At 39.0% G+C, this 25,997-nt stretch overlaps 2 protein-coding genes across 3 annotated transcripts; one reads left to right on the top strand and one right to left on the bottom strand.

The window, feature by feature from the left end:
• Nucleotides 1-2,062: 2,062 nt before the first annotated feature.
• Nucleotides 2,063-23,830, bottom strand: has2 (hyaluronan synthase 2). Its single transcript, XM_010742302.3, has 4 exons — nucleotides 23,119-23,830; nucleotides 8,698-9,324; nucleotides 5,786-5,887; nucleotides 2,063-5,654 (listed from the first exon to the last, which is right to left on the bottom strand). The coding sequence occupies exons 2-4, from the start codon at nucleotides 9,322-9,324 to the stop codon at nucleotides 4,725-4,727; spliced, it is 1,659 nt and encodes a 552-aa protein (XP_010740604.1). The 5' UTR covers nucleotides 23,119-23,830; the 3' UTR covers nucleotides 2,063-4,724.
• On the top strand, nucleotides 17,104-19,602 carry LOC104928106 (CDK5 regulatory subunit-associated protein 2-like). Of its 2 annotated transcripts, XM_027285984.1 has the most exons (5): nucleotides 17,106-17,288; nucleotides 17,752-18,384; nucleotides 18,430-18,651; nucleotides 18,807-18,882; nucleotides 19,281-19,391. In XM_027285984.1, exons 1-4 carry the CDS (start codon nucleotides 17,259-17,261, stop codon nucleotides 18,846-18,848), a joined length of 927 nt encoding a protein of 308 aa, XP_027141785.1. In that variant the 5' UTR covers nucleotides 17,106-17,258; the 3' UTR covers nucleotides 18,849-18,882; nucleotides 19,281-19,391. The 2 variants fall into 2 exon arrangements, with proteins under 2 accessions (XP_027141784.1, XP_027141785.1); XM_027285983.1 differs by lacking the exon at nucleotides 18,807-18,882 and having other exon boundaries at nucleotides 17,104-17,288; nucleotides 19,281-19,602.
• Nucleotides 23,831-25,997: the final 2,167 nt, after the last annotated feature.

Here is a 25,997-nt window from a genome sequence, read left to right as displayed (position 1 = left end):
TATCCATAAAATTTTTGTATCCATCTTCCCTCCCTTTGGTTGCACACACCTACTGTAAAGCACATAAACACATCCAAAATACCATGGTAGGACTGGCTGTCTGGGAATTCAAAATTCAAATGGGCTGACTCACCTTTCGGCTACACACTTAATCACAACTTCCATGATAATGGGGGCATATTGTTTTATTTTTAAAAATAAATGCTGTATCATTTATATAAAACAGTTAATTTACTGGCAGGTCATTTTTTTTCTAAGAATCTAAAAGCTGATTCTGGATAGCAATAAGGTTTACTTCCAATAATAAATCAACTTTAACCAATTACCAGAAGTTCCCTCACAGAATTTCAAGGAAACTTTTCTGATACAAAGAAAGTGTTTTGTTAGAATGTGTGTGGTCATGACCCCGCTACTACCAAGAGCAACGCAGTCAAATAAACAGAAATCCAATAATAATACTGATTTCTACTGTAGGTTTTCTGTTTGTCTAAAACAGTTATCAATGATAAAATATTTTAAAGTTATGTTCAGTTGTAAAGTGGTAAGACACGCAGAGGTATAGAGACCACATGACAGTACTGAATTAGTGGTGAAGAAAGAAAAAACTGCTCTGTCTCTCTATCTGTCACATTATTGTTGTATGTTTTTACAATTTACTGAAGTTTACTCATCCAAGATATGTAACAGAAGGAGATGCGAAGTGACTTTCGTAGACTTTGATAATGATACAGGCGAGACTGATATACAGAATAAATTATAATTAATTGTTAAACCAATGAAATCATTAAATCATTGTAAAAAAGTGTAACATTTTTCATTCCAGCAATTTACACATACTGATGCCAATCCCACACTTCCCACACATGGACATCACTGTGTATTTGGAAGACCTTACAATGACAATTGTGGAGAGTACAAGACGCCCATGAAAATGTTTTTTTATTTTTTTTTTGCACAGAATGCAATGCTTTTAAGTTGGCAGATGTATTCATGTAAATTCTCCTCAGAAAACTGTTCCAACTATTTTGGCAAAAGACTTTGGCGAGGATGCACTTTAATGCTAGGCTAATCATGACTTCTCTGCAGTCCAAATGATTAGTTAAAGATTAGGATTGGGAAGTGTGTATGGAAAATCTTGTTTCTTTGTTACTAACTTTTGAACAGTGTTATTGTTGTGAAGGCATTTTCAACACAACTTTAAGACTGATCTGAGTTCTCTCAACACATGCTGAAGGAAAATCTGCTCCAGTTCACTTGTAACCTGAGAGTGATTTATAACAAGTATTTACTGTAACAGTGTGGTGAATGTTGCCCTTCAGTTTTATTATGGACTGTATTATTAGGCTATTATTAGGCATGGGATGGACCAGTTTCTCACTTCGACTTTCGAATAAGAGTCTTGCTGGAGTTCACTGTTCCCTGGGGAGACCAGATGGAGGAAGCCAATGAGAGGAAAAGATCCAAGTATGAAGGACTAGAAGGAGTATTGAAACCAAGGGTGGAGTGCCTGGTCCTATCTGGTGGCAGTGGGATGTAGGGATTTGAACAAGTCCCACAGCAAAGTGTTCAATGTACTTGGAAGAACAGTGGGTAAGAAAACAAAAGCCATCAGAAGTAGCAGTGAGGCAATGGAAACATTTTCTTGATAGCTTTGGATCAAACAGAGTTAGCCAGGGAGTGTATGTGCTACTGGGACATAAGCCAAAGCTTGATCAACACTGGTGGGTTTGCCAGGGTTAGGACATGTGTGATACTGAAAAAACTAAAACACCCAGTGAAAGCAGGTTATGTTACTGATTATGTTTCCAAGTTAATCTTAAGTGAATAAAAATAAATAGTTTAAAGTGAATAAAAACTCCAACACCAGCACATTATGACAATAGTTGTTTTTATTTGGCACAACACAAAAGTGCTTTATAATAACACTGCCCATGACTAGTTTGGCATGGAACCTCATGGTTCAATTGTTGGTCTCATTCATTAAACCTTGGAATAAAACCTCTCCTGTATAAAAATGTAAAAAGAAAAAAAAAAGTATAAAAAAAATGGCACCCATTTCTTTTGTTATTGCTCATAACATTAAAACACACAATTTGCAGATAATTACATTTTTGTGCAAATCTTTTTGTAATGTTTTGGACAAAAGTTTTCAGTCGGCTTTGGCTTTATTGTCCTTTATATTAAGAACTGAACGAAGGAAGCACAACTCCACATACTTTCAACCCTGCAAAAAATTTGAAGCCTAGCAATTATGTTCACAGGTTGCATATATTAAAAATAATTTCTAAATGATTGTTTTTGCAGTGTAGACATTTGGAACCTTAAGGGTTTTTATGTGTATACCAGAGGACATCTTACGAAGTACAGAATCCTATAAACATAAATATGCTGGTTTTCTATCTACGTACAAAGTACAAAAACACAGGTTCATCACCTCTCTTGAAATCAATAACTTATCCCTACAAATTGCATTTTTATTGTTGTTATTGCAGACAAAACCCCCAGCTCATAATTTCACATTGTTTGGTCAGATATACAAGTCATTGTCAGAACAGTTGAAAGCACAACAAATACATTTTCCCATTTTTCTTATAAAAACATGAGTGAAAATAAAGAATCTTTGGTAGCTAAGCAAAAATAGAATAAAAATGTCTATATAAAATGCATTGAAATACAAAGTAACAATAAGTAAATGGCTACAGCAAAGGGCCGACAAGGCAGAGAAATCCAGCTTTGACTTAATAAGGAACTGCGTATAAAAAAGGACACTTTTATATTTAATATCATTAACAGATCATAAATTACTTGAGACCTTCAGCATGCATCAGTCTTTGGACGGCATCCTGACGCCTTGATGCAATGCAAAGAGAACCACTGAGGTATTTCATCTTGATTAGGTCAAGCATCACGCTGGACGACGGGAGAGACATAAAAGTGCATAAGAATTAAACTCATGTCTGCTCCTGGTTGTCTTTAGCAAACACAGGACGTGTTTCACTCCAAAATGCTGTTCCCTTCCACCAAGTGCCCTTATTCACATTCCTGTTTCCAGGTACGTATCTCTTTTCTTCTCACGTGCTCGTTTAACACAACACAAGGAAGGAGGGGGATGTAGCCACATTACCCCCAATACAGTATCTGTACCACGACAGAGAGCAAGGGCACATGGAAGGCAAAGATCACGTTTAAAATGTTTGGATTGGAACATGTCTACCATATCTACCTGGTAGTTATCATTCAACTTGTTAGAAAGAAATACATTAACAATAATAGTGTTAAAATCATTTTTGCAAAATACACCCATCATTCATATTTAAAGAAAGGAAAAAAAACCCAAAGGCATTGTTTCTGTAAAAAATAAAACAGTCACAGCAGCAATGATACATCGTCTCTCTTCTGGTCACATGTTCACCTGGTCACCTGATCCGGTGGAGATTATATCTACCTATCAGTGATCAGTTTGAGATTCTTCACTTTGTAAACTTAGAGAAAAATACTGCATTCACGTCATATGGGAATAACATCAAGATGTTTAGGTGTCCAGATCTGTAGCTGCAATAGCATGATTGGATATTTCTGTGGATCTTTGTCCTTTTCACATTCAACAAGTACACGCACCACAGGGAGTGATGTGTTTGTTTCCATTTCAAACAGCAAGTCAAGAATTGCACTGTCAAGCACATAGCCATGCACTGCCATTAAAATTAGGAGTTGCAATTATGAATTGCTTTAAGTGATATAATGTCTTCAGTTCATTATATAGAGAAAGCCCTTTCCCATATGACATGAGTGCAATAAAAAAAGGAGAGCAGCTCTTTATTTTAAAGCCCTTTCTGCACCCTTTCACTCTTTGTAAAATGATACTGTAGCTCCTCCTGAAAGAGATTTGAAAACACTGGAAAGGTTTGTGGCACGGAAATCATTGAACAGATGCAATATAACTTCTAGTGGATTTTTCTGTTGGCCAAGCTAAATTATTCATGAGATCTACACAAGCCATGCAGATACTTGCAGATTACAATTACACTAATTAGATAGTGATAGCGGTAGTTTCTCTCAACACCTTTAAGAGTTAAGAATCTTTGATGTTGTTCAGTTATTTGACAGTGGAGACTGCCTGGCAGGGATGGGGACTGGTAGTGTTTTTTTGGCTTAGTGAGGGTAGGTAGATTTGTTCCGAGATAGGGTGTACAAACATTTCTTGGAGACACAATGATGCTCTGGAGGTAAAATATTCGTGCTGGTCAAGTTGAACCCCAATGGGTGGATATAAAATCCACAGTTTCTTTGGCTCAGTTGCAAAATGTTTGACTGAAGCCCAGTGAAAATGACATAAGTAAGAGGTAGCTAATATTACAAAGCCAAGCACTCTTTCTAACAACTGCAATATATTTATACTTGTCATACTAAGATATCAAGGTTAGCTAGTTAGCTTAGAGTAGTTGATCTTCTGCTAAACACATTTGATCAAAGAAATCTAGATAAGCTAATTAGCTTGATGCCGATGTTCCAAGACTATGAATGCTATGGTTATGAATGAAAAATAAAAGCAGCCACTGTCATTTCTGTATTGTTGCCATTCAAGTTTGAACAAACTCCATTTTGGTTAAACTGAACCAATTTTGCCTCCAGAGCTGTTCTGCATCTGAAAAACATTTGTGTAACAACAACATGGTGTGAGTGAAAACCCAAAAAGAGACTTCAGTGGTAAATGATGACTGTAGTCATACATCCAGCACCATATCATAGTGTGGTTCCTTCTTCCTCTTCCCACACTTGTTAATCAGCACTGCATACAACGTCAACAGTATGACCCAGTAACTGGCATAGACGACTGCCCCTATGATCAGAACAATCCTTTCTGATTCAGGAAAGGGTTTTCTAGTCTGCAGGATTACCGTGTAGATAATCCCAATGAAGAGGATGGTGAACCAAACTGATATAGGAATCAGACCAATGAAGTTCACAACTATTGTCTTCCTTCCAGATGTGCCCCATCCAGATTTGTTGATTGTTGCTATTGCGAACATTTTGGCTGGCAACAGGCTTGACATGTACAGTACAGAATAGAATGACATGAACACCATGACTATGTTACCTCTGAGGCAGCTGGCAAATGATGACTTGATTAGTGCCACTGCCTGCACAATGAGTAAAAACAACAGAATATTCCAGAGCCTTCCTTGATAGAAGAGTTGGATTGCAGTGGCAATGAGGAAAAACGGGAAGAAGCCCGTGATCACAGCCTCGTAAGTCATCCATAGATGGTGTTTGTGGAACCACATAGAGTTGTATAGCCATTCTCTGAAATATGACTTACTCCACCGAGTTTGTTGATTGAGCCACCGCAGATATGTAATCGGCGTCTCAGTGAGGCACTTTGATCGTGCAGTATATTTGGTTGCATACCCGAGACTTAAAACTCTGTTCGTGAGATGGCGGTCATCCCCGAAACTGCAATGGGATCCCATGAAAGTCTGATTGTACCAATCTTCAAGGAACTCATTCAGTAGGGAATTCCGGTACATTCCTAAAGGTCCACTGATGCACTGCACGCAACCAAAGTAGGACTGGCAAGCCCGCTCAATATTGAAGGCCATCCAGTACCGTACACTGCTCAGGAAGGAGATCCAGGACTCATATTTGTTTAGGATCTAGGGAGAAATTTGATTAGCAAAAAGAAAAAGGTTGGAGATTTAACATAACATATAAATGTAATTGTGAAATGTTTCTAAAATGTGTTGTCTGCAAAGAATAAGACAATATTTTTAGCTTTGTAACTAACCTGTACATCTCCTCCAACACCTCCCACCATTGGGTCTTCTTCGAGAACCTTCACCATCTCCACCGATGATGCTGGGTCCAACATAGTGTCAGAGTCACACACCTGAGTAAAACCCACAAAATAAACAGTTAGTTACCTGTCTTAGGGCCAAAGGTCATCTGTTACTGTCATGTAAAAAGGCACACAGCTTGGGGGGCATTTTCGTATCTGAATGAAGAGTAAAGGGTGTCGCCCCTAAAGGCAAATTTGTGATCTGTATGAATAAAATCGACTTAACTTGAGGACACTATACAGTACACTTTATCTGTCAGGCTAGAATTGCTTGTTACATGCATCTCCCTCCTCTAACTCTCGACCTGTCTATCATTCTACTCTCCCTTTGAGCAGTATTTGGTGGTCCAAAGGAAGATAGATAAATGTAGAGGGAGTGAAAGATAATCATGCATGCAATTTAAAATTTTAATGGTGTGATTAAAAATATGGCCAGTGGATAATCACCTGCAAGAGTAACAGCTTTCAGCTTAATCACCAACATCTTTCTGATGCTTTTTCTTTTTTTTAGCTCTCTCCATTTTCTTCTATAAATGGTCATTTTCCTTTCTCACAAAATCAGATGATGAAAACAAATCTAGAGCCCAGTCCCTATTAACAAAATACATCTGCTAGAGGTAGAACCTGATCATAGCAAAAAGGCATGCAACTGTCCCTCCTTTCTTTAGATTTGTTTGAAGGGTACTGGCATACTATCAGGTTGCAGTAAGTTGTTTTGAAATCTCTTGTTAATCAAGAGGTTTCTGGCAGGCTGTATCCAGCTGCAGGTGTTAGACACACATTAAAGAGTTTTTAACCTCAAAGTCATTTGTTGTAATACAAGCTCAATCAATATCAATGAAATTGTATTACAGTAATGCGGTCCCTGTATAGTTTTAGTTCAGTTCTTTCATTGCTCAATATGTACTTTTATAACACCACCAGCTGAATATGACAAAACAAATATGATGTGATGACATTTTGGCCCATCGACTATTTCACAGAGTCAGTTTAGCCAGAATTCTCATGTAATTGCAAACAGTTGTAGGAGTGTTGAAAACAACTTGTGCACAAGTCTGCAGTCAAGGATTTTTTATTTTATTTTTTTTTTTAATTAGAAAGCTCTTTTTTTAGTGGAATGGACCTGGAATAAATTTACATACTCCAATGTACTTTACAACAGATACATTTAATTGTAAACCTACTAAAACATACGTTAATGGGGTTGGCCTTGGTCTGGTGACTAGGTCAGTTAACGACACAGAGAAACCCTTGTTTCATGATTTTTCATTTTTTTACTTTTACTAAACCTCTTGTCATAAAATAAAACAATGGCGTCATTCATCTGATGTGATATTGTTCACAGTGTTAACGAAATTATTAAGGTGTTAAAAGGAAACTTTTAACAACTTTTAGTTTGAAGGTAATCATTGTATTTTTTCAACAGCGACTTATCATGACATTACTACAAAGAACTGCTAATTTGTTGGACCCATCTCAGCCAAAAAGTCTTGCAGTAAATTTCTCACAATGAAAACATCTCCCACTCTTGGTGCATTTATACTCATAGACATTATTCCCTGCAGTTCAACACAATCATTCATTCATAGAAATAAAAAAATAATGTCATTGGAAAGTGCAATTAATGGCACTATTTAGCAAAACCAAGTAGATTGAGGTGTGGAGTCATACAGCTCAGACTACAGTGTGACTACTCCACCCTTCAACTTAATTTTGCAAACACAATTTGAAAGTAGACTGTGTAAGTTTTACAGTTAAATGCTAAAATGTTGTGCAATAGTAGCACAAACTCAGTAATATCAGTTACACAGTAATACCTAAAGTTAGCTAACATTGGTCTCTGTGAGCTATTGGTCATATGGGACCACAACAACTCCTGAGTGCATTGGATTGAGCAATGGTAGGGTTTATAACTTCTTATGACTTCAGCTTTTTACTTGTGATGAGTACAGTGTGTTATTTCTTCTTTTGAAAGTTACACTGTTTCACTTTGATGGAAAAGGGCTATGCTCCTGGATCATGACCATACTATCTAGTCACATAACAGCCCATATTTATTTTACATTTACTGCCTACGGGATAAAAAAAAAAAAGTTCTAGTACTTCATCTACTGTGTGTTGCCAAGCTTGGCACTGTGTTTAATGTTTTTAGCTCCTGTTTATATTCTAAACCACACTACCACACAATGTTAGTATTATTGGACTGTATTAACCAGCCAAATGCTTTTCCAAAGATATAATTTAAGTGTCATTAAAATCCACTGACATTATTATTGCTTCACTGATTTTACTGACAGCGGTATTTTAACAATATACCTTTTTTTTTTGGCTGACAGAAATGTGTCTTAATCAAGTAAAATGTAAGCCATTTGGGTGCAAGCAATAAACACATACCTAATGTTACCTTTCTTTGACACAGTTTAGGGCCCTGACTCTGAATGCCATCCATGTAGATGATGTAACACTCTCTGTGAAACAGATCTTACACTAAGACATCAGCTACTGCTGCCCTCCTTCACGCTACACTTCACAACACGATGCACACAGCCACTGTCCATCTAAAAGCAACACAAAAGACTCTTTGTGGATCCCAAATTTGGCTTGGCAGAGCCCTGTCCAGCCATCTCTTTCACCATCTCTCTTTCTCTTTCCGTTCCCTCTCTATTCAGCCCACACTGATGTCAACTGTCCTTGTCTTACCTGTGTCTGTGTGAGATACACAAACACTGAATATCATACCCGTTATATTGTCGAAATTGCACCGTTGACTCTCCTCATCCTCTCTTGCCCATTTTGCATTTAATCTAGTAATTTCCAAAGTCTACTATCACTGGGTTAGGTTTAGGTTTAGCTGCATTTACCTGTACATAGTCCACGCTCCTCGCCAGTGCTTTGAAGGGTGTATACATGACCTCTCTCTTCCCTCCCCACTTCTGCATGATACACACACACTTGTTATTCAGCACCAGCCTGGTGACATGCTGAATGCCCTCAGCATAGCTCTCGTCTGTCTCCTCAGGCCCTCTGTGGTGAAAGTTACTCCGCCACACGTATGTGGCCGATTTGTCCCGTCCCATGACCTCTTTAAAAATCTCCATCATGTACATGTCGTCCTCTGAGTTCCCGTCGATCACCATGATCACTTTGATCCCCGGGTACGTCAGCCTCTTCACCGACACCAGACATTTCCTCAGGTAGTTCGGGTCCTCTTGATACGCTGCAATGCACAACGCCAAAGATTTATTCAGTTTGATTGGCGTCTCTAAGGATCGCCGCATGTTTCGGTGTTCCAAGAGCGCAAAGAGGCTCTGGATGATGAGGTGGACAACCAGGATGGCACCGTACAGGCCGAAGGAGAGGTGATTGCGGGCTGTGGTGAAGAACTGGTAGCCCATGATGTAGGCTGTGGAGATGCCTACCAGAAGAGACACACCGAACATAGTGGTCCCAAATATCCGCAGGTAGGTGAGGACTCTATGACACCTCATCTAGGGATAAAATGTGGAAAAAGAGTTTAGATTTAGTCAAGATGTCACAACAATTGAAGGATGCACTCATTTGAATCCTTCCTTTTGAATATCTAAACAACACAATGACGAAGTGACTTCCCACAGACATCATATGACTATGCTATCCTTTATGTTCACATGTAAAAATGTATTTGTAACTGCAAACATACAATCACACACAAAATACATAGAGAAAAAACACTGCATTCAACATAAAAAAATAAAAAATTCTTATCCACAGTTTTTTTCATCTATTTGGCGCCCTAGGCAAGATTTTGGCGATGCCCCCCTTGGAGCACAGCACTGCCAATTTACAAATAAACACACAAGAAACTGAATAGCTTTGTCTTTGACATTTTATTTTATTTTTTACAAAACTAGTTGCCCAATCAAAACAGTACACAAGGAGATAATGAATTAAAAAAATGAAAAACCAAAATATTCATAAATAGCTTACACAAAGTATAAGATTTAACTACCCACAAAATAAAAACTGTAAACAAGAGGTGGAGGTGACAGGAGGATCGCTTGATGTTGCTGAAGTGGAGTTAACTGGTGATGGCCCAAGATTGGCAGAGGTGGGATTCAGATATCTCAACAGCATATCTGAAGAGAGAAGAGGAGCGTGTGACATCATTGGATGTTACAGTCTAATCATGAAAAACATGACACCAAGAATAAAATGAAACGAAATAAAAATGAAATCCTAAGAGATGCATGATTTCCCCTATTCTGTACATGTATCATATACAACACAGTTATTTCTGAAATGCAAATTAGATTCAATCTTATTGTCATTACAGTGAACTGCTGATTAGCAGAATGCAAAGAAGCAATAAACTGCAGTATGATATAACATATAGGAATGCTAAGTTATGAAGTATTAACACTGATGTAAAGTTTAACACTATGAACACACTTTAGACTCTAATATGTGAAGGTGTGGAGAAGGAATAACATTTTGACTGACTATTATAAGCAGAGCAAACATTAGATAACCAGATGTCAATAAAAATGTAGACAGACAAACTCCGTAAACTCCTGCTGAATAGATCTAATCTTTACAAATGACCCTGAGAAATGTAAGGCTACATTATTATTTTCCATAACAGCTGTTAGGCCCCTCCATCACATTTACTGACGTTAAAACAAGCTAAAGCTATTTATTGATTATCAAACCGTGTTAGACTTTTATTGATTATCAAACCGTGTTAGACTAAAAGTTACTATCGTTCTGCAACAGACAAATGATTTCATGACATCATCTTTACTGTACCTCTGTCTTTCCTCCTCTTCTTTTCTTTTCTTCTTTCCTTCGTTTTGGTCGTTTTCACATTATTATTGTCAATAAGGATTTCACATCAGAAAATTGACCACCCCCCAGAGAGCAGGTACAGTCTAATCAGTCAGAGGAGGGGGGCTTAGGAAAGTATTATTATTATTATTATTATTATTATTATTATTATTTAATAGGCTTTGCTATTCAGTTAAATTGACGTGGGCTTATTTTTTTATATCAAGTAATAATAGTACCAATGAGTTTTAGTATAAGACAAGTGAAGGTTACTCCTTTTTTTTCTTCCCCCATTTGTACTGCCCCCTGGATCACCACACCCTTAGCATTTGCCTATAAATGGCATATCAGATCAGGANCCGTCCCTCTACCCCTCCCCAAAATCCCTGTCTAAATGTCAGACAGTTGTGAGTAGCCGATTGTTCCAACTCTCCTTTAGTGTGGGTGGGCGCACGTTACAAGATTTCTTGACCTAATTAACCGACACACGGATTTCCCTTGCCAAACGTCCAAGCTCCAAGTTCTCTCTGAATGCCTGGGAGAAACAATTAAGATTTTTTTTTTTATTCTGTATTGTAAAGAATGGGTTCAAAAACATTTTCAGCCAAGCATCCCATATAAGGAACTCTAATGTAGACCATGAAAGGTTATTCTGTGTGTTTTTATGTGGGGACCAATGAAGCAGCTTTTGTGTCTAAACTCTGAGTGACAGTCTTTTATAAACCTGAGCCCTGCTGCACAAAATCTTCTGCTCAAAATCCTGAAGTTTGTTTCCAGCCCTCATTATGTTGCTACCGCCATCTGTTTGGCAGACCAACGGAGACCCACTCAGCGTGGCTCAGCCCGGCTCAACGGAGAGCGGACCACCCTGTGATGTCATCTGTTTATATCTCCGTGGGAAGAAGAAGAAGACAAGGGCTTTTTAGATTTTAATGCTGCACGTGTCCTTCTTCCCCTCAGTGACTCACCATAGAAAGTGTAACAAGAAAATCATTTCTTTGAATAAAGGGACACAAAGATAAAGATTTACAGTGAAGGATGAAGTGAATACAGTGAGGGTGAGTATGGCATGCTTTAAACATTGTAAAGAGAACATGTTATTTTGCAAGTTGCATTATTTACATCAAAAGGAGTTTGACCCTTTGACGTCATAAAGGTCAAAGTATGCTTCTTTGGCCACTGAGTCAGTGGGGCGTCCCCTTGTGTGATATCATTTTGACATCTTGAATTGCATTTGAAAGATTTGTGAGTTAAAGATGTAAGTGTAGTCCACACAAGCAAGACATGTAAATCAGGACAAGCACCAAATTAATCAAAAGAAGAGAACACAAAGCCCAGTGGCGTTTTGGTTTGGCAAGAGTACTTCACACCACACCTAAACACACAAGACTGACGGAAGGAGGGAGAGAGAGAGAGATATACAGAGCGAGACACGAGTGTAAAGACAGTTGGAGAGAGGGAGGGAGGAAGGCAGAGCAGATAAAAGCAGATAACAGTGAGCAGAAACAGAGAAAGACTGAAAGACTGCAAGAGACACCAAGAGAGGAGCAGGAGCAGAGAGAGGGGCCAATCTGAACACACACCCCTTGGCTCAAACATAATGTCTTGTTCATTTGATCGTTGGATGAGAAGGCCACGACCAGTGTAGCAGGCCTCCCCTGGCACGTGGCGAGGCTCTTAACGTCAGCCGCTCATTTACAAGACCCCTGACAAACACACGCATACACAGACACATACACACAAATGCACGTAAAAGCTTATTATAAGAGAGAGAGAGAGAGAGCTTTTCACCTTAGACATCATTTAGTTTGTGCACATTGTGTGTGAGTGTATAATGTATCACAATAAGGTATTGCAAAACAAATTACTTCTCCCCGTCTCTTGAATGAATTCAACCACTGCTTATGAGAAAACATGTTTCATTAGAATATATGTACCTATTAGTTTGTGCATGTTTGGTGTAAGTTTTAAACATCTTTAATATGAGGGCAGGGCTAATGCAGACAGAAACATTCTTGACTTTCCAATTGATAATGTGCTTTTCTTTGGGTCTGAAACCAGCGCAGACACATGGAGAACATACAAACTCCAAACAGCGTTTGTTGCTTTTCGACTTTGTTTGTTTATTTACTTTCCACTCTTTACTGACATGAAATCCGGTCTGTTTAAAATTTTGTGGTTGTAATACAAAATCAAGCTGTGATATTCAAGTCCTGGTCCAGACTTTTGCTGTTTTTTCATTGCAGACCATCAATGCTGTCAAACATAGTCATTTCTGTGAATTCAAGTGATCTAGTGCAACAAAAAAAAAAAGACACAGCTAAGACATTGCCTGTTGTTAGGATTATTTGCTTTTCGTAGTGTCTCCAACACCCCTATGGGCGGATGATCCAATGCAAATGTCAAAACCAAGAATTAGCTCAGAACACAGTCTGCAGAAAATAAATCAGTCATGATGGTCATCCAAGCCTCAGAGATAAAACCTCTAATAAGGAGGAGGACAGTGAAGGTGTCATTGACACATGTGGATGTTGTCTCTGGGGGTAGTATGTACGTGTATATCTACGCATGTCGGGATATGACGTGTGTGTGTGTGTGTGTGGTGAAGGTGTCATTAGCACATGTGAATGATATCACCCTAGCTCTTTGTTTTTGTAACTTGGCGCATGTAAGTAAGAGAACCCCATCAGTATCTCCTGGTCATTGTTGCGTATGCATGTGTGTGTATTCAGCCCCATGGTGACCTTTGGTTGGATGCTTTAGCAGTCTCATTCTGACATCATTGACAGTCTCTTGAGTAAAACTCCCACTGGCTCTGTCTTGGAGATTATATTACTTGCATGGATGGAGAAAAGATGATGGGTTAACAGAGAGATGAACATGAATAAATAAATGAAAGAGGCAGAAGAGCCTCTGTAACATAAATTAATGTTATTATAACTAATTTATACTGTAACATAAATTAGATGTTTCTAATTCCCACAGGATATTTCAACAATATATCAACTGTCATTTGATTTGAGTTTATAATCCTAACACACATGCATGTACCTCTCGCAGAATGCATGTTGTTTAACTAAATGATGTCATGTTACCGTCTTAACAGCATATTTTTACTGTGAGGGATGAAAAAAAAGACTACAGCCATGCTAGCAGCTGACTGTACAGTGGGTACAGTGGTGCTTTGAGCTAAATGCTAACGTCACCGTGCTAACATGCTCACAATGACAACGCTAATATGTGGACTTTTAGAAAGTGTAATGTTTATATCATACGTTCACCACATGAACAGTATAAAGACTTGATGTCACAGCCGTTACGTCACCCACAGGTTTCTAAAGAGCCGTTGTTAAGTTCAGAATGTGGGGAAGTTGTTTATTTCCAGTGTTGTGGGTAATGCGTTACAAAGTAACGCGTTAAAGTACTCTAATTACTTTTTTTGTGTAACGTAACGCGTTAGTTTCGTGCGTTAAGTAATCAGTAACGTCTGTCCGACAGTAAATCGACTGTTGGACAGACGTTTTGAAAATCTTCTGCTACGTTTTAATCACTACTTTGAAGAGTAAATGTAAGTGGACGATGGTAAAGTGAATTTAGGCCTGTGACATTTGAATAGTATTTTCATAGTTCGTATTAGGTTATTTGTCATTTGCCTGTGTGCCAGTGAGCGATTTTATCGTTCGTGTTATTTGGCCTGTTATCATTTTTGTTTGACAGAGAGGCAGCTGTTTAAATTTCTGTTAGATTGTTGACTGGTGGTTAATTTCTAAATGGATCTGAATCTGCTACATGTTTACCTCAGATTGTGTTTACTTAAGCGCACTTAACTGTACTTTCATAACTGCATTCGGGTTAAAAAAAATTCAGGAGTTACCTCTGTTCTGACTGGTCAAAAAATAATGAATTATTAAAACACTATGTGGCATATTTCTGACTGTCTTTCCTGTTATTGTTATCCTCCAAAGTTAATTTGGTTGGATGACTGACGTTATTCATTGTCATTCATTTTTGGTAACGCATGAGTACTCTAACGCGTTACTTTTATTCATAGGTAACGCTGTAACGTCACAGATTACTTTTAATTGATGGTAACGCTGAAATGTAACAAACTACTTTCCAAAGTAACTATACCCAACACTGTTTATTTCTACTGTGAAGTTGGGAATTTTAATATGGGAGCTAATGGAAATTGACTCGTTCTGTAGCCAGCCTCTAGCAGCTGTTTGAAGAACTGCAGTTTATGGCACTTCTGCATTGGCTTCACGTCACAGCCATGGCGGTTGTTGCTTGGTTCAACATGTTGGTTTAGCTACTTTTAGAGTAGTTTAGTAGTTTACTAGATACTATTCAATTATCTTCTATTCAGTCTTTAAAATGTCCATGTATAATTGTGCGTGTCAAAAGTTTGAGGCACATCAGTGTTCCTGGTACGTGGGGAACTAAAGAAAATGTTTCCTTGACCCATTTTGGTCCTATAATAAGGGATTGAGTACAGTCAAGGGAATCACCACATGGTGCAATGACCCTTACAGTATGTATGTTACATAACAGTGGATAGCTGTCAGATATATGGCCATTAAATCTCGCTGTCGCTGCTGAAAGCTGGCCATGTGTTCACGTGTGTGTATGTGCAAATATGTGAGCTCAGCATATGTGCGGTGTGTGTGTGTGTTTAGCCAGAGTGTGTACCGTACATGCACACAGGAAGAGATGTACGCGAGTGGACGTGCGTTGCGGGGAGGAAGAGCTGGTTTGACTAAACTCTCAGGAGAGCAGAGTCCCAGTTTCAAGGCCTGTGATGGAACATAAAATATAACTAGGCTTGCCAGACTTTGTGTGTGTTTGTGCGTGTGTCTTTGTACACTCTGCACAGGCAGTAAAATTCTGAAGCAGAGCCAAAAAAGACAGTTTGCTAGTCTGTGTGGAGTTGAGATAACATAAGGCTTACATCTACATGTTATTGTGACTCAGCAGTCACTGGCTGGATGTGTAACAAATCAGCAGCTCTGGGCAGATGAGTCTTATTCACAAATCAAATTAAAGGGTTGTTCTGAAGAGTGAGCCATCTTATACCTTTGGACAGACTTTGGGAATATAATGAATGTATATATATGACTGACAGGGTTTTAATTTAACACACCGTGAGCATGTTTATGATAATGTCAGTTACAAGCTAATGAAGATATATTAATGGTATTTACAGTCTGCTAAAAACCTCTTAGTGCTGGTCCACTGAAGAAATATTGGACAACGTTTATGATATAACCAAGACTATACTGGAAAACCAGACCTGCTGAGGTCATACACATCTTTGAAATCTCAAAGGCATGATGTTCTGCCAACAGAAAACACACACATGTAAAAACGGAGAGATGCACAGTCTGGAACCTGAACATGCAATGCATATAGTGAAGTTATGTGTGTGCGTGCATGTGAGCTGGGTCGGGCTGGAATGGCAGGATGTATTTTGTAAAAGCATTAAATGTGGAGATAGCCCTCATGATACTTGTAGCAGGATGCAGGAAAGGATCACATGTTCCTAGGCAGATGATGAAGCAGAGGAGAGGGAGCAGCTGGGTAACACCCAAGCGCTGGCTGCTGACTTAGATGAGACACACTTGATGTGCTTAAGACTGACTCTACTTCCTGTCTACTTTCTTGAGCTGCTCTTCTGTGTGTACTGTGTGTGTGATAGAAATGTGTTCTATTCATCTATGGTTTATTAAAAATAATAAAATCTTGAGTCTCAATTGATGAAGCACAGGATTAAAGGTATAAAATAAACTTGATACACCCACAATCAGCAGCTACAGAAGCCCAGAGAGGCAATTGAGAGAAACATATTCTGGTAAGACATTTTCTACATCTGATCTAAATAGTTTTCTTGTGTATATGACTTAAGAACGGGTGAAAAAATAGGTTTGGTCACAATAATCTTTCTTAGTTTGATATATGATATAATATATACACATATAAATAAAAGAGTTTTGGCAGCTCAGGTGCCACTGACCAATGAGATAACAGCTGTATGTGATGTAGCCCAGCAATGACAAATGCAAGCAGGGGAGACAGAGAGCAGAGGAGATTTGATGTAACTCTCCTCCGAACTGCCAAATTTTAAAACACAACATAAAAAACTTTCACCAGGAAAAGTAATACATGGCGAAATATTAGCAGTATTTATCAAGCTTAGCTTGCTAATGCTAAGGTTGCTCCAGTGGTAAAGTTAGCTGTTTATGTACGGGTATACGTAGTGACATGGATATGCTTTGTATCACAAAGCTATAGAAACAGTCGCAGAGCAAAAAACTTTAAGCTAAGAATGTGGATGTAATTGATCTCAACTTTAATGATTTATATTTTTGAATAATAACAATGTTTTGGATTAGATTCAGATGTTCATACATTCATACTGAGTTCTAGAAAAGAATGTTATATTCTAGATTGTAATGTGTCATAACTAGGTTCTTAAGAACAAAGTCAGGCACAAGAAAGTCACTTTGCACAAAACTGACCTGACCAACACACGTGTCTTCAGAGACAATTATTGATCGATTATCAACAATATCTATAATATTTGTTCTTCAACCTTAACTGAGTTTTGATACCAGAAGCAATAATGGACAGAAGAGTGATCAGACCCAGCAGGGTAAGATTCAAACCTTTTCATTGCACTAACAAAACCACTGATATATCAGATATGCAGTATTTTATTTTGTGATATATAGTATTTTAATTAATATACAGTTAAAAAAGGGTTTATTTAATGATGAAAGAAGGATTTCTGTGTAAATATGGTAGATCACTGTTCCCTGTTACACTAAATGTTTAGGCTACTTATGCATTTCAACAGCATTGTTTTAATATAAATTAAGTAACAAACTTAATGTGAATCAAGTAATGAGATTTATGTAATAGTACTAATAAACTCAAAATGACTGCTTTCATTTTCACAGTTGGATTTGGGCAAACAAATTGGCTTTAATAATATTGAATGCATAAACTTGGCTACTACTACACTATGTAGTGGAAGCACATTGAGTTTATTAGCACCAGGGCCAGCAGATTTCCTCATTTGTGATCTTAAAACATGTATTCTTTTGCTCATCTAGGGCTTTCACATGGCGGTTGCGGACGTGAGGAAGCAGGTGGAGAATGAAAAACAAGAAATGCAGGACAAGTTAAGGACCTCAGCAAAATCAAAGGTCCTTAGCGAGAGGGAGTATTGGACAAATGAGAGACAGCAGCTGCTTGATCAAAATAAGGCCCTGCAGAAGAAGCTGTCCTTCTCCGAAAGAGACAACAAAAAGTTAAAATCCATCCTCCAGAAAGCTCAAGAGGAGATTGACTTTCTTCGCCACCAGGTTTCTGATCTGGAGAAATCATCTGATGAAGAAAGAATTGCCTGGTGGACAAAATGTAACAAAGACCATGTGAAGGCAGAAGAAGAGATGAAAAAGAGGGATGAGCAGATCAATGCTCTTCATCAGAGCCTCCTGGCTCAGAAAGAGGAAAATGAGAGGATGAGAGCTTCTGTTGATGACCTGAAAGTACTCAGTGAGCCAAAGGACACAGAAGAGTGGCAGAAGAAGATCAGCCACTTTGAAAAGCTCATCACTGAGAAAGACGCAGAGATCACCAGGATCACTAAAAAAAGACGGGCTCGCACAAATCTGTACTTGGACACCTTGGGAGAACTGACTGACACCCAGATAGCTCTGAAACAGGCTCAAATGACTTGTCAGGCTCTTGAAGAAAAACTCAAAAATGAACTGGCAGCGACTTGTCAGGCTCTTGAAGAAAAACTCAAAAATGAACTGGCAGCGAGCGAAAACAGATTCAGAAAGGAGCTTTTGAAGAGCGAAAAGAGCTTCAGAAAGGAACTCTCAGAGACACAGATAGAACATGGAAAGGAGCTGTTTATGCTTAATGACACTTGGGAGTGGAAAGCACGGCAGTGGGAAGAAGAAAAGGAAAAGCTGGAGAGGTCACAGTCGGTTACAAAAAGTAAAGTGAGTAACTCTTTTTTGAAACTACATGAACTTGTTAAAAAAAAAAGAACTGGACTACTTATAAGACAACTCATAACTGTTTGGAATTACATATTCAAGTTAGAAAAACAAATTCTGGTAAGACTTACTCTAAGTCTGATATCTCTTGTGTTCAGGAACTCACAATTCAAGTAACACCAAAAATCCTCTGGAACTGATGAGCCGTCTCTTGTGTTTATGACTAAAGAACAGGTAAAAAAGAAAACAATAAAAAAGCAGCACTTTGAAATGAAATAAAAACTATATCCAATTATTATGAAAAAGATAACATTTTACATTTTATAATAATGAGCTAATAATTCGTTTTAAAGCAACATTACATACAAATTGGTATTATTGCAATTTAGCGCCCCTTGGGGGTCATGGTGCACTTCAGCCTCTAGTGACAAAAAATGGGTATTACAACAACAAAAATCTGACACAAACACAGCACAAAGTCATCCTGATGAGTAAATCAATTAATTTATTAAAAAATAAATAAACACAAAACAGCTTGGATCAGATTTAGAAAATGGATCACCATCATTTCTTTTCGCACTGGCATCTGTCATGTCTTGAACTATCATGTTTTCTGTTATCTTGTCTTTCAGGTCTCTGCCTTCCCCTGTGAGTCATCCCTGCTCCCGAAATTACCTGCCTCCCTCATGTGTTTCAGCCAGTTCGTCTTGTCTTGTCCAGCATCCCAGCGTCTCTTTGTCTTGCATTCTTGTTTTTAAATAACTGATCTTCGACTTATAGCCTGTTTTTCTGACCACGATTTTTGCCTCACGGATTTCTACTGTCGCCTGTGTTTTCCTAGCTTGTCTAGTAAAACCTTTTTTAAACCATTACTTTTGTCTCTGAGCCTGCATTGCGAATCTGTGAACCCCTTCTGATAGCATCTTAGGTCCCCTGTGTCATATAGTTAAATTTAAATTTTACTCATCTTTTGAATGAACGCTGTACTGTTTTAGACCATTTGCTCTAGTTTGATTAAAACGCTGCACTGAAAAGTCGTGGGAATTTTCAAAGGCGCCGCTAGGAAGTCGCCGACCCTTCTCACTCCTCCTCTTCCTCCTTCTTCTCTTAAAACCCCCATGTGGTCATACTGTGCTGTTGTTGTGGGAGAGTTGTCATTATAAGAACCAGAGCTAAACAGTAACACCACCCACTGCGCCACACTGCACTACTCCTCACATGATTGGAATCAGGTGGACAGGGCCACAACTGGCAAAGGTACAAAGTTACAACATTACAAGGGAGTTGACTTTTACATTCCCCCATCTCCTCCATCCTCCACTGTATCTATGTTTCCTTCTGTAAGTTATTAAAATCAGGTGTCATAAGGCTCTAACTGGCAGAGATGCAAAGGTTACAACATCCTAGAGGAGTGTTTTATATTATTTGACATTATTGTGTATCATCCCATTCTTTGACAATTATTCAATTTAAAAGAGAAGGTGGACAGTGAATCTGCAATTCATCATAATAAAACACGCCAATAAATCCGTTCTCAGTTTTAAAGCCAGGCTATGTTGTTTGAGTGTGAGGCATGAGTCAAAGGGGGAAGACATGCCAAAATACTACACTTTTTTTTATTTTTTGTGAATGAGTAAGCAACCGTACTACAGAGAGGAAGATGGAGAAAGGAAGAGACCGTGAAAGAGGTGGAGGAATACAGTATTCAGTGAGAAAAGAGAGAAAATGGGTTAGGAGGAAGTGAGTAAGTGAGAGAGGGAGGGATGGCAGACACCAAAAGTAGGAGGGGGAAAGAGACTGGTAGACTTGGCTCAGCTCACTGCCAGCTGAAGCACTGGAATTACGCCACTGTGGCAGGCTCCAAGACTTTCAGCCAAATTACAGATACAGCTCAGTCAAGAAGCCCTTCTACAGACACTCCTCTGTCTGATTGTTTGTTTGGTTTGCTTCCCCATATTGCATCTTCGCAACAACAGCAAGGGTGCCTATTTTTTAGCAGACGATGATTGTATTAAAAAAAGTTCTGTTTGGTTTTTTCCTCTTCTGAAGACCATGAAATTTCAGCCATAGAAAGTTTCAAATGACTTGTTCCTGTCATCCATTGATCCAACACTTCCCCTTATCTGACTGCAAACAGCTATCAACCATGCTCTAAAATAACTGTCTTGCTCCCTACATGGTAGAAAATTCTTCTCTAGGACTCTATTATCAGTTAATTACAGCCAAGAGATAACATAAGAGACAGAAACTCATAATCAGCCGATCAGAGTGGATGAATGAAATGATGCCTGGAGGAATAAAAGAAAAAGAAAGGATGTGATAATAGCTTCTGCACAGGCGCTCAAACACAGCTTATTTTATACAGCTCCTGGGTTACTTAATAGAAATATAACTCCTAAACCTATACATTAGCACTGGCATCAGTCTTCCCTGCGACTAAGTATGAGGTAGTGGGAATTAAACTCAATGACATTCAAATTTTCAGTTTTACTGCTGGTTCACTAAGGGAACCTGGAAAAAACTGCAGAATATATGATGTAGGTGGTGGTGTTGTATGTTGTGTGTTTGGGAGGGGCTGCACATATGCTCTCCTAACTTCAGTAGTTATACCATGCCAGCCCCAAGGCCCTATAGACTGACGGACCCTTGCTGTGAGCAGTAATGGCACGTGAGACTTATAGCGAGCCCTAATGGAGACCAGTCATGGAATGCCTTCCCCTGTTAAGTAGTAAACTGCTCTGTGAGCAGTGTGGACGAACATCCTGTAGCAATGAGTCTGCAGTAAACTGTATCACTGTGTCACCCACTGAAAAAAAAAAACCGTTACTTTTCTTCCTTTTTTTGTGGGGGAATCACCAGCTGTAGTAGGTAACAGTCACCTTTTTGGACTCCCCACATCGCTGCACATGAGAATGAAATCTCTGCTGTAGTGTTTAATGTTTCACTAACAGGCACTAGAGATGGATTGTCTTCCTTACTGAGCCCCACACTTAGCAGAGGAACTCCCTCAAGGGCTGAGATTAGGGCCAGTATGTTGGTATTAGTCTGAATACATGTGTGCATTGACAGAGGCACCACATATGCACTGAATAGAAGACACAAGAAGAAGAACTTCAAACTAAAAAACCGAGTTGTGGTAGCAACTGTAAAAGTTTTTTCAGAGGTACTGTAGTATTTGATACATTTCCAAACAATGCACAGCCCTGCAGAATATAGATATACTGATGTTTTTCTACATCTGTATGTCATATATATTGATATATTGACACTGACAGTTGGACCTCACCACTCCTTACAGGTGGATATCACCATAGTTTCAGCATGCAGAATTAAAATGCCTCATTCAAAAGATAGCCCAGGTCAGTAGGAAGCAGATTCCATGTGTTGGACAGAAACTGTACTGTCCATCATTGAAAAATGGTACGAATGCTTAGACATCCAACTCACAGATGGGCATTCCTTGTGTGGGTTTTATATGAGCCAACAGTGGTATCTGCATACTAAGAGGTCACATGTAGGCGGGTAGAGGAACAGAGTATGTCAAAGAAGTGTGACAGATGTTCATTTGCATCTGTGTATTTGTGTGCAATGTGTGGGGAAGTTATAACGCCAACAGTAAGCTAGAAATGTGTAGTCCTAAGAGCACTGTGTTTTGGTGGTATCTATGGGAGAGGCTGGGTGAACTGCTGAATTGAGCAACATAAACGTCTGCCATCACTATAACCACTCCCAACACATTATTATTAACATTTACACTATGAAACGGGAAGGCTGTGCAGTATGCAAGTGTGCGCAAACAGCGGCCTTTCACATTAGGCATCAAATTACGCGCTCAGAACACGAGGCACGCTGAACGTGTCCAAATCCAGCCTTCCCATTGGCCCACAAACCTCAAGCAATGACGTACGGCTCTCAACGTCATCAATTTAGTTTATTATAGGGGCAAAATAATTGGCTCAGCAAAGGCTATATGACGTTTTATATACTCAGGAGACTAATCTTGGCGGATTTTCACATTTCCACAGCTGGTACTGCTGGACAAGGAGGAATGCAGATATTCAGTGCCAAAAAAGTTTTGATATACACTTTTTCGGTATGTTTTAATGTAATGACATTTTAAAAGCAGCAGATAACATCTGTGGAGGAAAAAAGACGCAATTGCTTTTCAACCTTCCAGAGATGCTATCCGCCTTTTACGCACGACTCATTAAGACCCATAAAGAGAGAACAAACTGCTCTAGTGACAGCTGCCCTGCCCCCAACTTAAAGCATCACACCCCTTCTTAAGTTTAAATATTGGAGAACATTATTGTCAATTCGTGACATAAACCTAAAACATAGACAGTACATTTTAAATGTCCAAAATAATAATTTTAACACAGTTAATTATTTTCCAAACTAATTTTGATTTTATCACTGTCTGTCAGCAGGGTGGATGATCACCAGACCAAATGATCACTGGCTGCCTACCTTGAAGCAGCTGTTGTCCTCTCGTTCGTCCTTGAGAAAGGATGCGGTCAAATACGGCGGCTCTGGTACCGCTCCACAGGGAGAAAAAGTCTCGACAAAGTTTCAGAGGACACTTGTGTAGTAACGAGTCTCATGAATCCGCTGAAATTGATCCTCATTAATAAGAAAACCAAAGATTCACGCACGTTCCTCTAAGTTTGCTAAGCTGAATGCTCAATAAAAAAAATAAAAACAATAAAAAATAGTCTTCCCTAGTTAAGAGTCTGTCTGCAGTCATTAACCATGCACCGGATGCACATTAGGTGTACAAACACAAACATCATGTCAGTCAACTTTGGCATCATTCATATAAAAAAAAGTATAAATAAAACGTGGAGTGGCAAAATGCAAAAATGATAAATATTTCTCTCCATCAACTTCTGGCAGTTTCATTCATAAAGTTTTTAAAAGTTACAAAAAAGCCATCAACTTTGGCATCGCAAATCATATTGACACAGAAGAAAAGAAAGTCTCCAACAATGACTCTGACAGTCAAATCTGAGTCAGATCACTTATATTTGCTGTCTTGAGGGGCATGTAGGTAAGTTTTGCTATAGTTCCCTCAAGCATCCAGGTTACACAAAGCGCAGAGAAGTGGCTAAAAGTCTCTCTGCCACTGCTGTCTAATGCCTTCCAGACGGCTGTGTGCGGAGCCTCCTTTATGGTTGCTGCGGCTCCCAAACCCCTTTTACCGGGCTGGAACAGATTGGCGTGTTGTTTTAATAAGAGGGGATGGTTTGGGGGGCATAAGGAGGAGCGACGGAGAGAGAGAGACTCACTCATCCAAACCCATTCAAACTCCTGAGGTAGCGTCGCGACAGGAGAGAGAGAGGGAGGGAGAGAGAGAGAGAGAGAGAGAGAGAGAGAGAGAGAGTCGGCTGCCCATTCAAACCCGTGCGCAGATGGCATGTTTCTGAGAGGCAATTAAACCTCTACATTTACTCTTTAATTACCCCTGTAGATCGTGCGCAAAATGGCACAGCTCAGTTTTAGAGTTTAGGTGAAGTGAATATTGCCTCACTTTGAAAAATATGCATATGATCAGAAACAATTCATCCAAAGAGACGTTACACACTACAGAACAGCTGGAAGCAGTACAAGAAGCCAAACAGTCATCTGTATAAGAAGTGCACATATGCACGTGTAGGCTGAAGTTTGGATGTTATGGTATTTCAGTCATTTCATTGATTCACTGGAGCGCAGTTCCCAACTTTGACCAGCAGACAGTGCTGTGTAACACCAAAACAGAGAGTCAGGGGTCTAAAACGTACAGTAGCTCCTCTGTAAGGGAATCTAAAGGGAATATCCAACCAAAATCAGGACTCATGTTACTCCTACCACCATGAGTCAAAAAGAGTTTGGCGTCATGGTCAGGAAGTCTTCCATATAATCTGGAAAAGTTAAGAAATCAATGCGTGGCATATTGTTTCTGTTCACTGTGTGTTGTCCAAATTTGGTGATTTTGAATTATCGAGATAATGTGGAGGGAAAAAAATGTTCCTTTGTGGGCTGCAAAAAAAAAATCTCTATTTAAATATCAGAACATGCATTGTCACAAGCTGAAACAGGACTGAGTTCTTGTGATGTGAATCCACAAGTATGTCTGTGGTGATGACGCATTATCTTTAATTCGAAGGAAATCCTTTGAAGTGTGCGTGCAGTTTAAAGAAACCGCCTTTAAAGTGAATCAGTATCAAATGATGCAACATAGATAGATCTGATTTATGATTTATGTGTGAAACATTCTTTTCACACTGACTGTCTTGAAAAGATTATGAAACCCTTTGACGCAACTTTATGATTTATGATTTTAGGATGAACAAAACTGACTGAGCTTGACAATATTCCCATGAAACCTAAAGGTTTTTCCTCAAAATGATGTCATACAAGCATCCGTTTTTGTGAAACATCACATTCAGAACTTGACCATATACGAGACAAGGTGATAAATAGAACTGTGGCCTGTGGTAGGAAACCCCCATTAGACCTGCATTGTTTATGTATGCTGCTATAAAAACACACCGTTTCCGAGCTCCCGTGGGTCTGTCCCCGAGTGTACCAGTCACTGAGCGACATTATTGTCACAAGGGCCATTTATTGTTTGGAGCCAAATGAGTCTTTGCTTTTTAACTTTTGTTCAAGCTCATTTACTCAAGTATTTATTTAAACAAGGAAATACACAATCACGTGCAGACCTAAAGGTTTCCTGGAAGAGGGTGTAGAGTTAACACAGTATAGCACAGATTGGCAACATGGGAAACTTTCCAAATGAGGGCCCCATGAATACTTAAAGGTCTGAACATTTATCATTTTTTCTATGTTATTGCTTTGTAATTTAAATAACATCCTTGGCAGTGTGATCCTTTTTTTGGGGTTTCTTTGGGTAAAGTAGCAGACATAGTTTTATTTCTACCCAGAGGAGAGAAAGTTACATTTTAGAGAAGCATGAGTGCCTCTTACTGAACCAAATAATTTGGGACATTTCCTTTCCTGCTGGTTTGAGTATCAACAGGATATTGCATTCAGAAAACAGCAAGGGCTGACTGGAGCAAATGCTGACCACTGAAGAAAAGTTGTGCTGTGGGTTTCATGTTGCTGTCAGTGCTGAAATATTTACATTAGCCATCATACAGTGTGGGCTGAGAATAGAAAGTGTCATTTGTCAATCAAATTTCCACAGAAATCAACAGACTGCACCACACACATGTGTTGTATAGTTAGGATATTTATATGGAAATGCACACACTCTATAAGTTCTACTACTGTGAGACTCTACAGGCAGGAAACAGCAGCAGATCATTGGGGAATATATTGAGCAATTATTCTGGGAGGTATAGTTA

Source organism: Larimichthys crocea, chromosome XIII (assembly GCF_000972845.2).
Source record: "Larimichthys crocea isolate SSNF chromosome XIII, L_crocea_2.0, whole genome shotgun sequence".
Taxonomy (NCBI): domain Eukaryota; kingdom Metazoa; phylum Chordata; class Actinopteri; family Sciaenidae; genus Larimichthys; species Larimichthys crocea.
This window is presented reverse-complemented; position numbering and strand designations above follow the sequence as displayed.

Coding starts and splice junctions, on each gene's coding strand:
- has2 (XM_010742302.3), bottom strand. CDS start 9,324: ATGAGGTGTCATAGAGTCCTCACCTACCTGCGGATATTTGGGACCACT. Junction 5,888..8,697: donor GGAGCGTGGACTATGTACAG/GTAAATGCAGCT, acceptor GGTTTTACTCAG/GTGTGTGACTCTGACACTAT. Junction 5,655..5,785: donor GTGTTGGAGGAGATGTACAG/GTTAGTTACAAA, acceptor ATTTCTCCCTAG/ATCCTAAACAAATATGAGTC.
- LOC104928106 (XM_027285983.1), top strand. CDS start 17,259: ATGGACAGAAGAGTGATCAGACCCAGCAGG. Junction 17,289..17,751: donor GAGTGATCAGACCCAGCAGG/GTAAGATTCAAA, acceptor TTGCTCATCTAG/GGCTTTCACATGGCGGTTGC. Junction 18,385..18,429: donor AGGCTCAAATGACTTGTCAG/GCTCTTGAAGAA, acceptor GCGACTTGTCAG/GCTCTTGAAGAAAAACTCAA.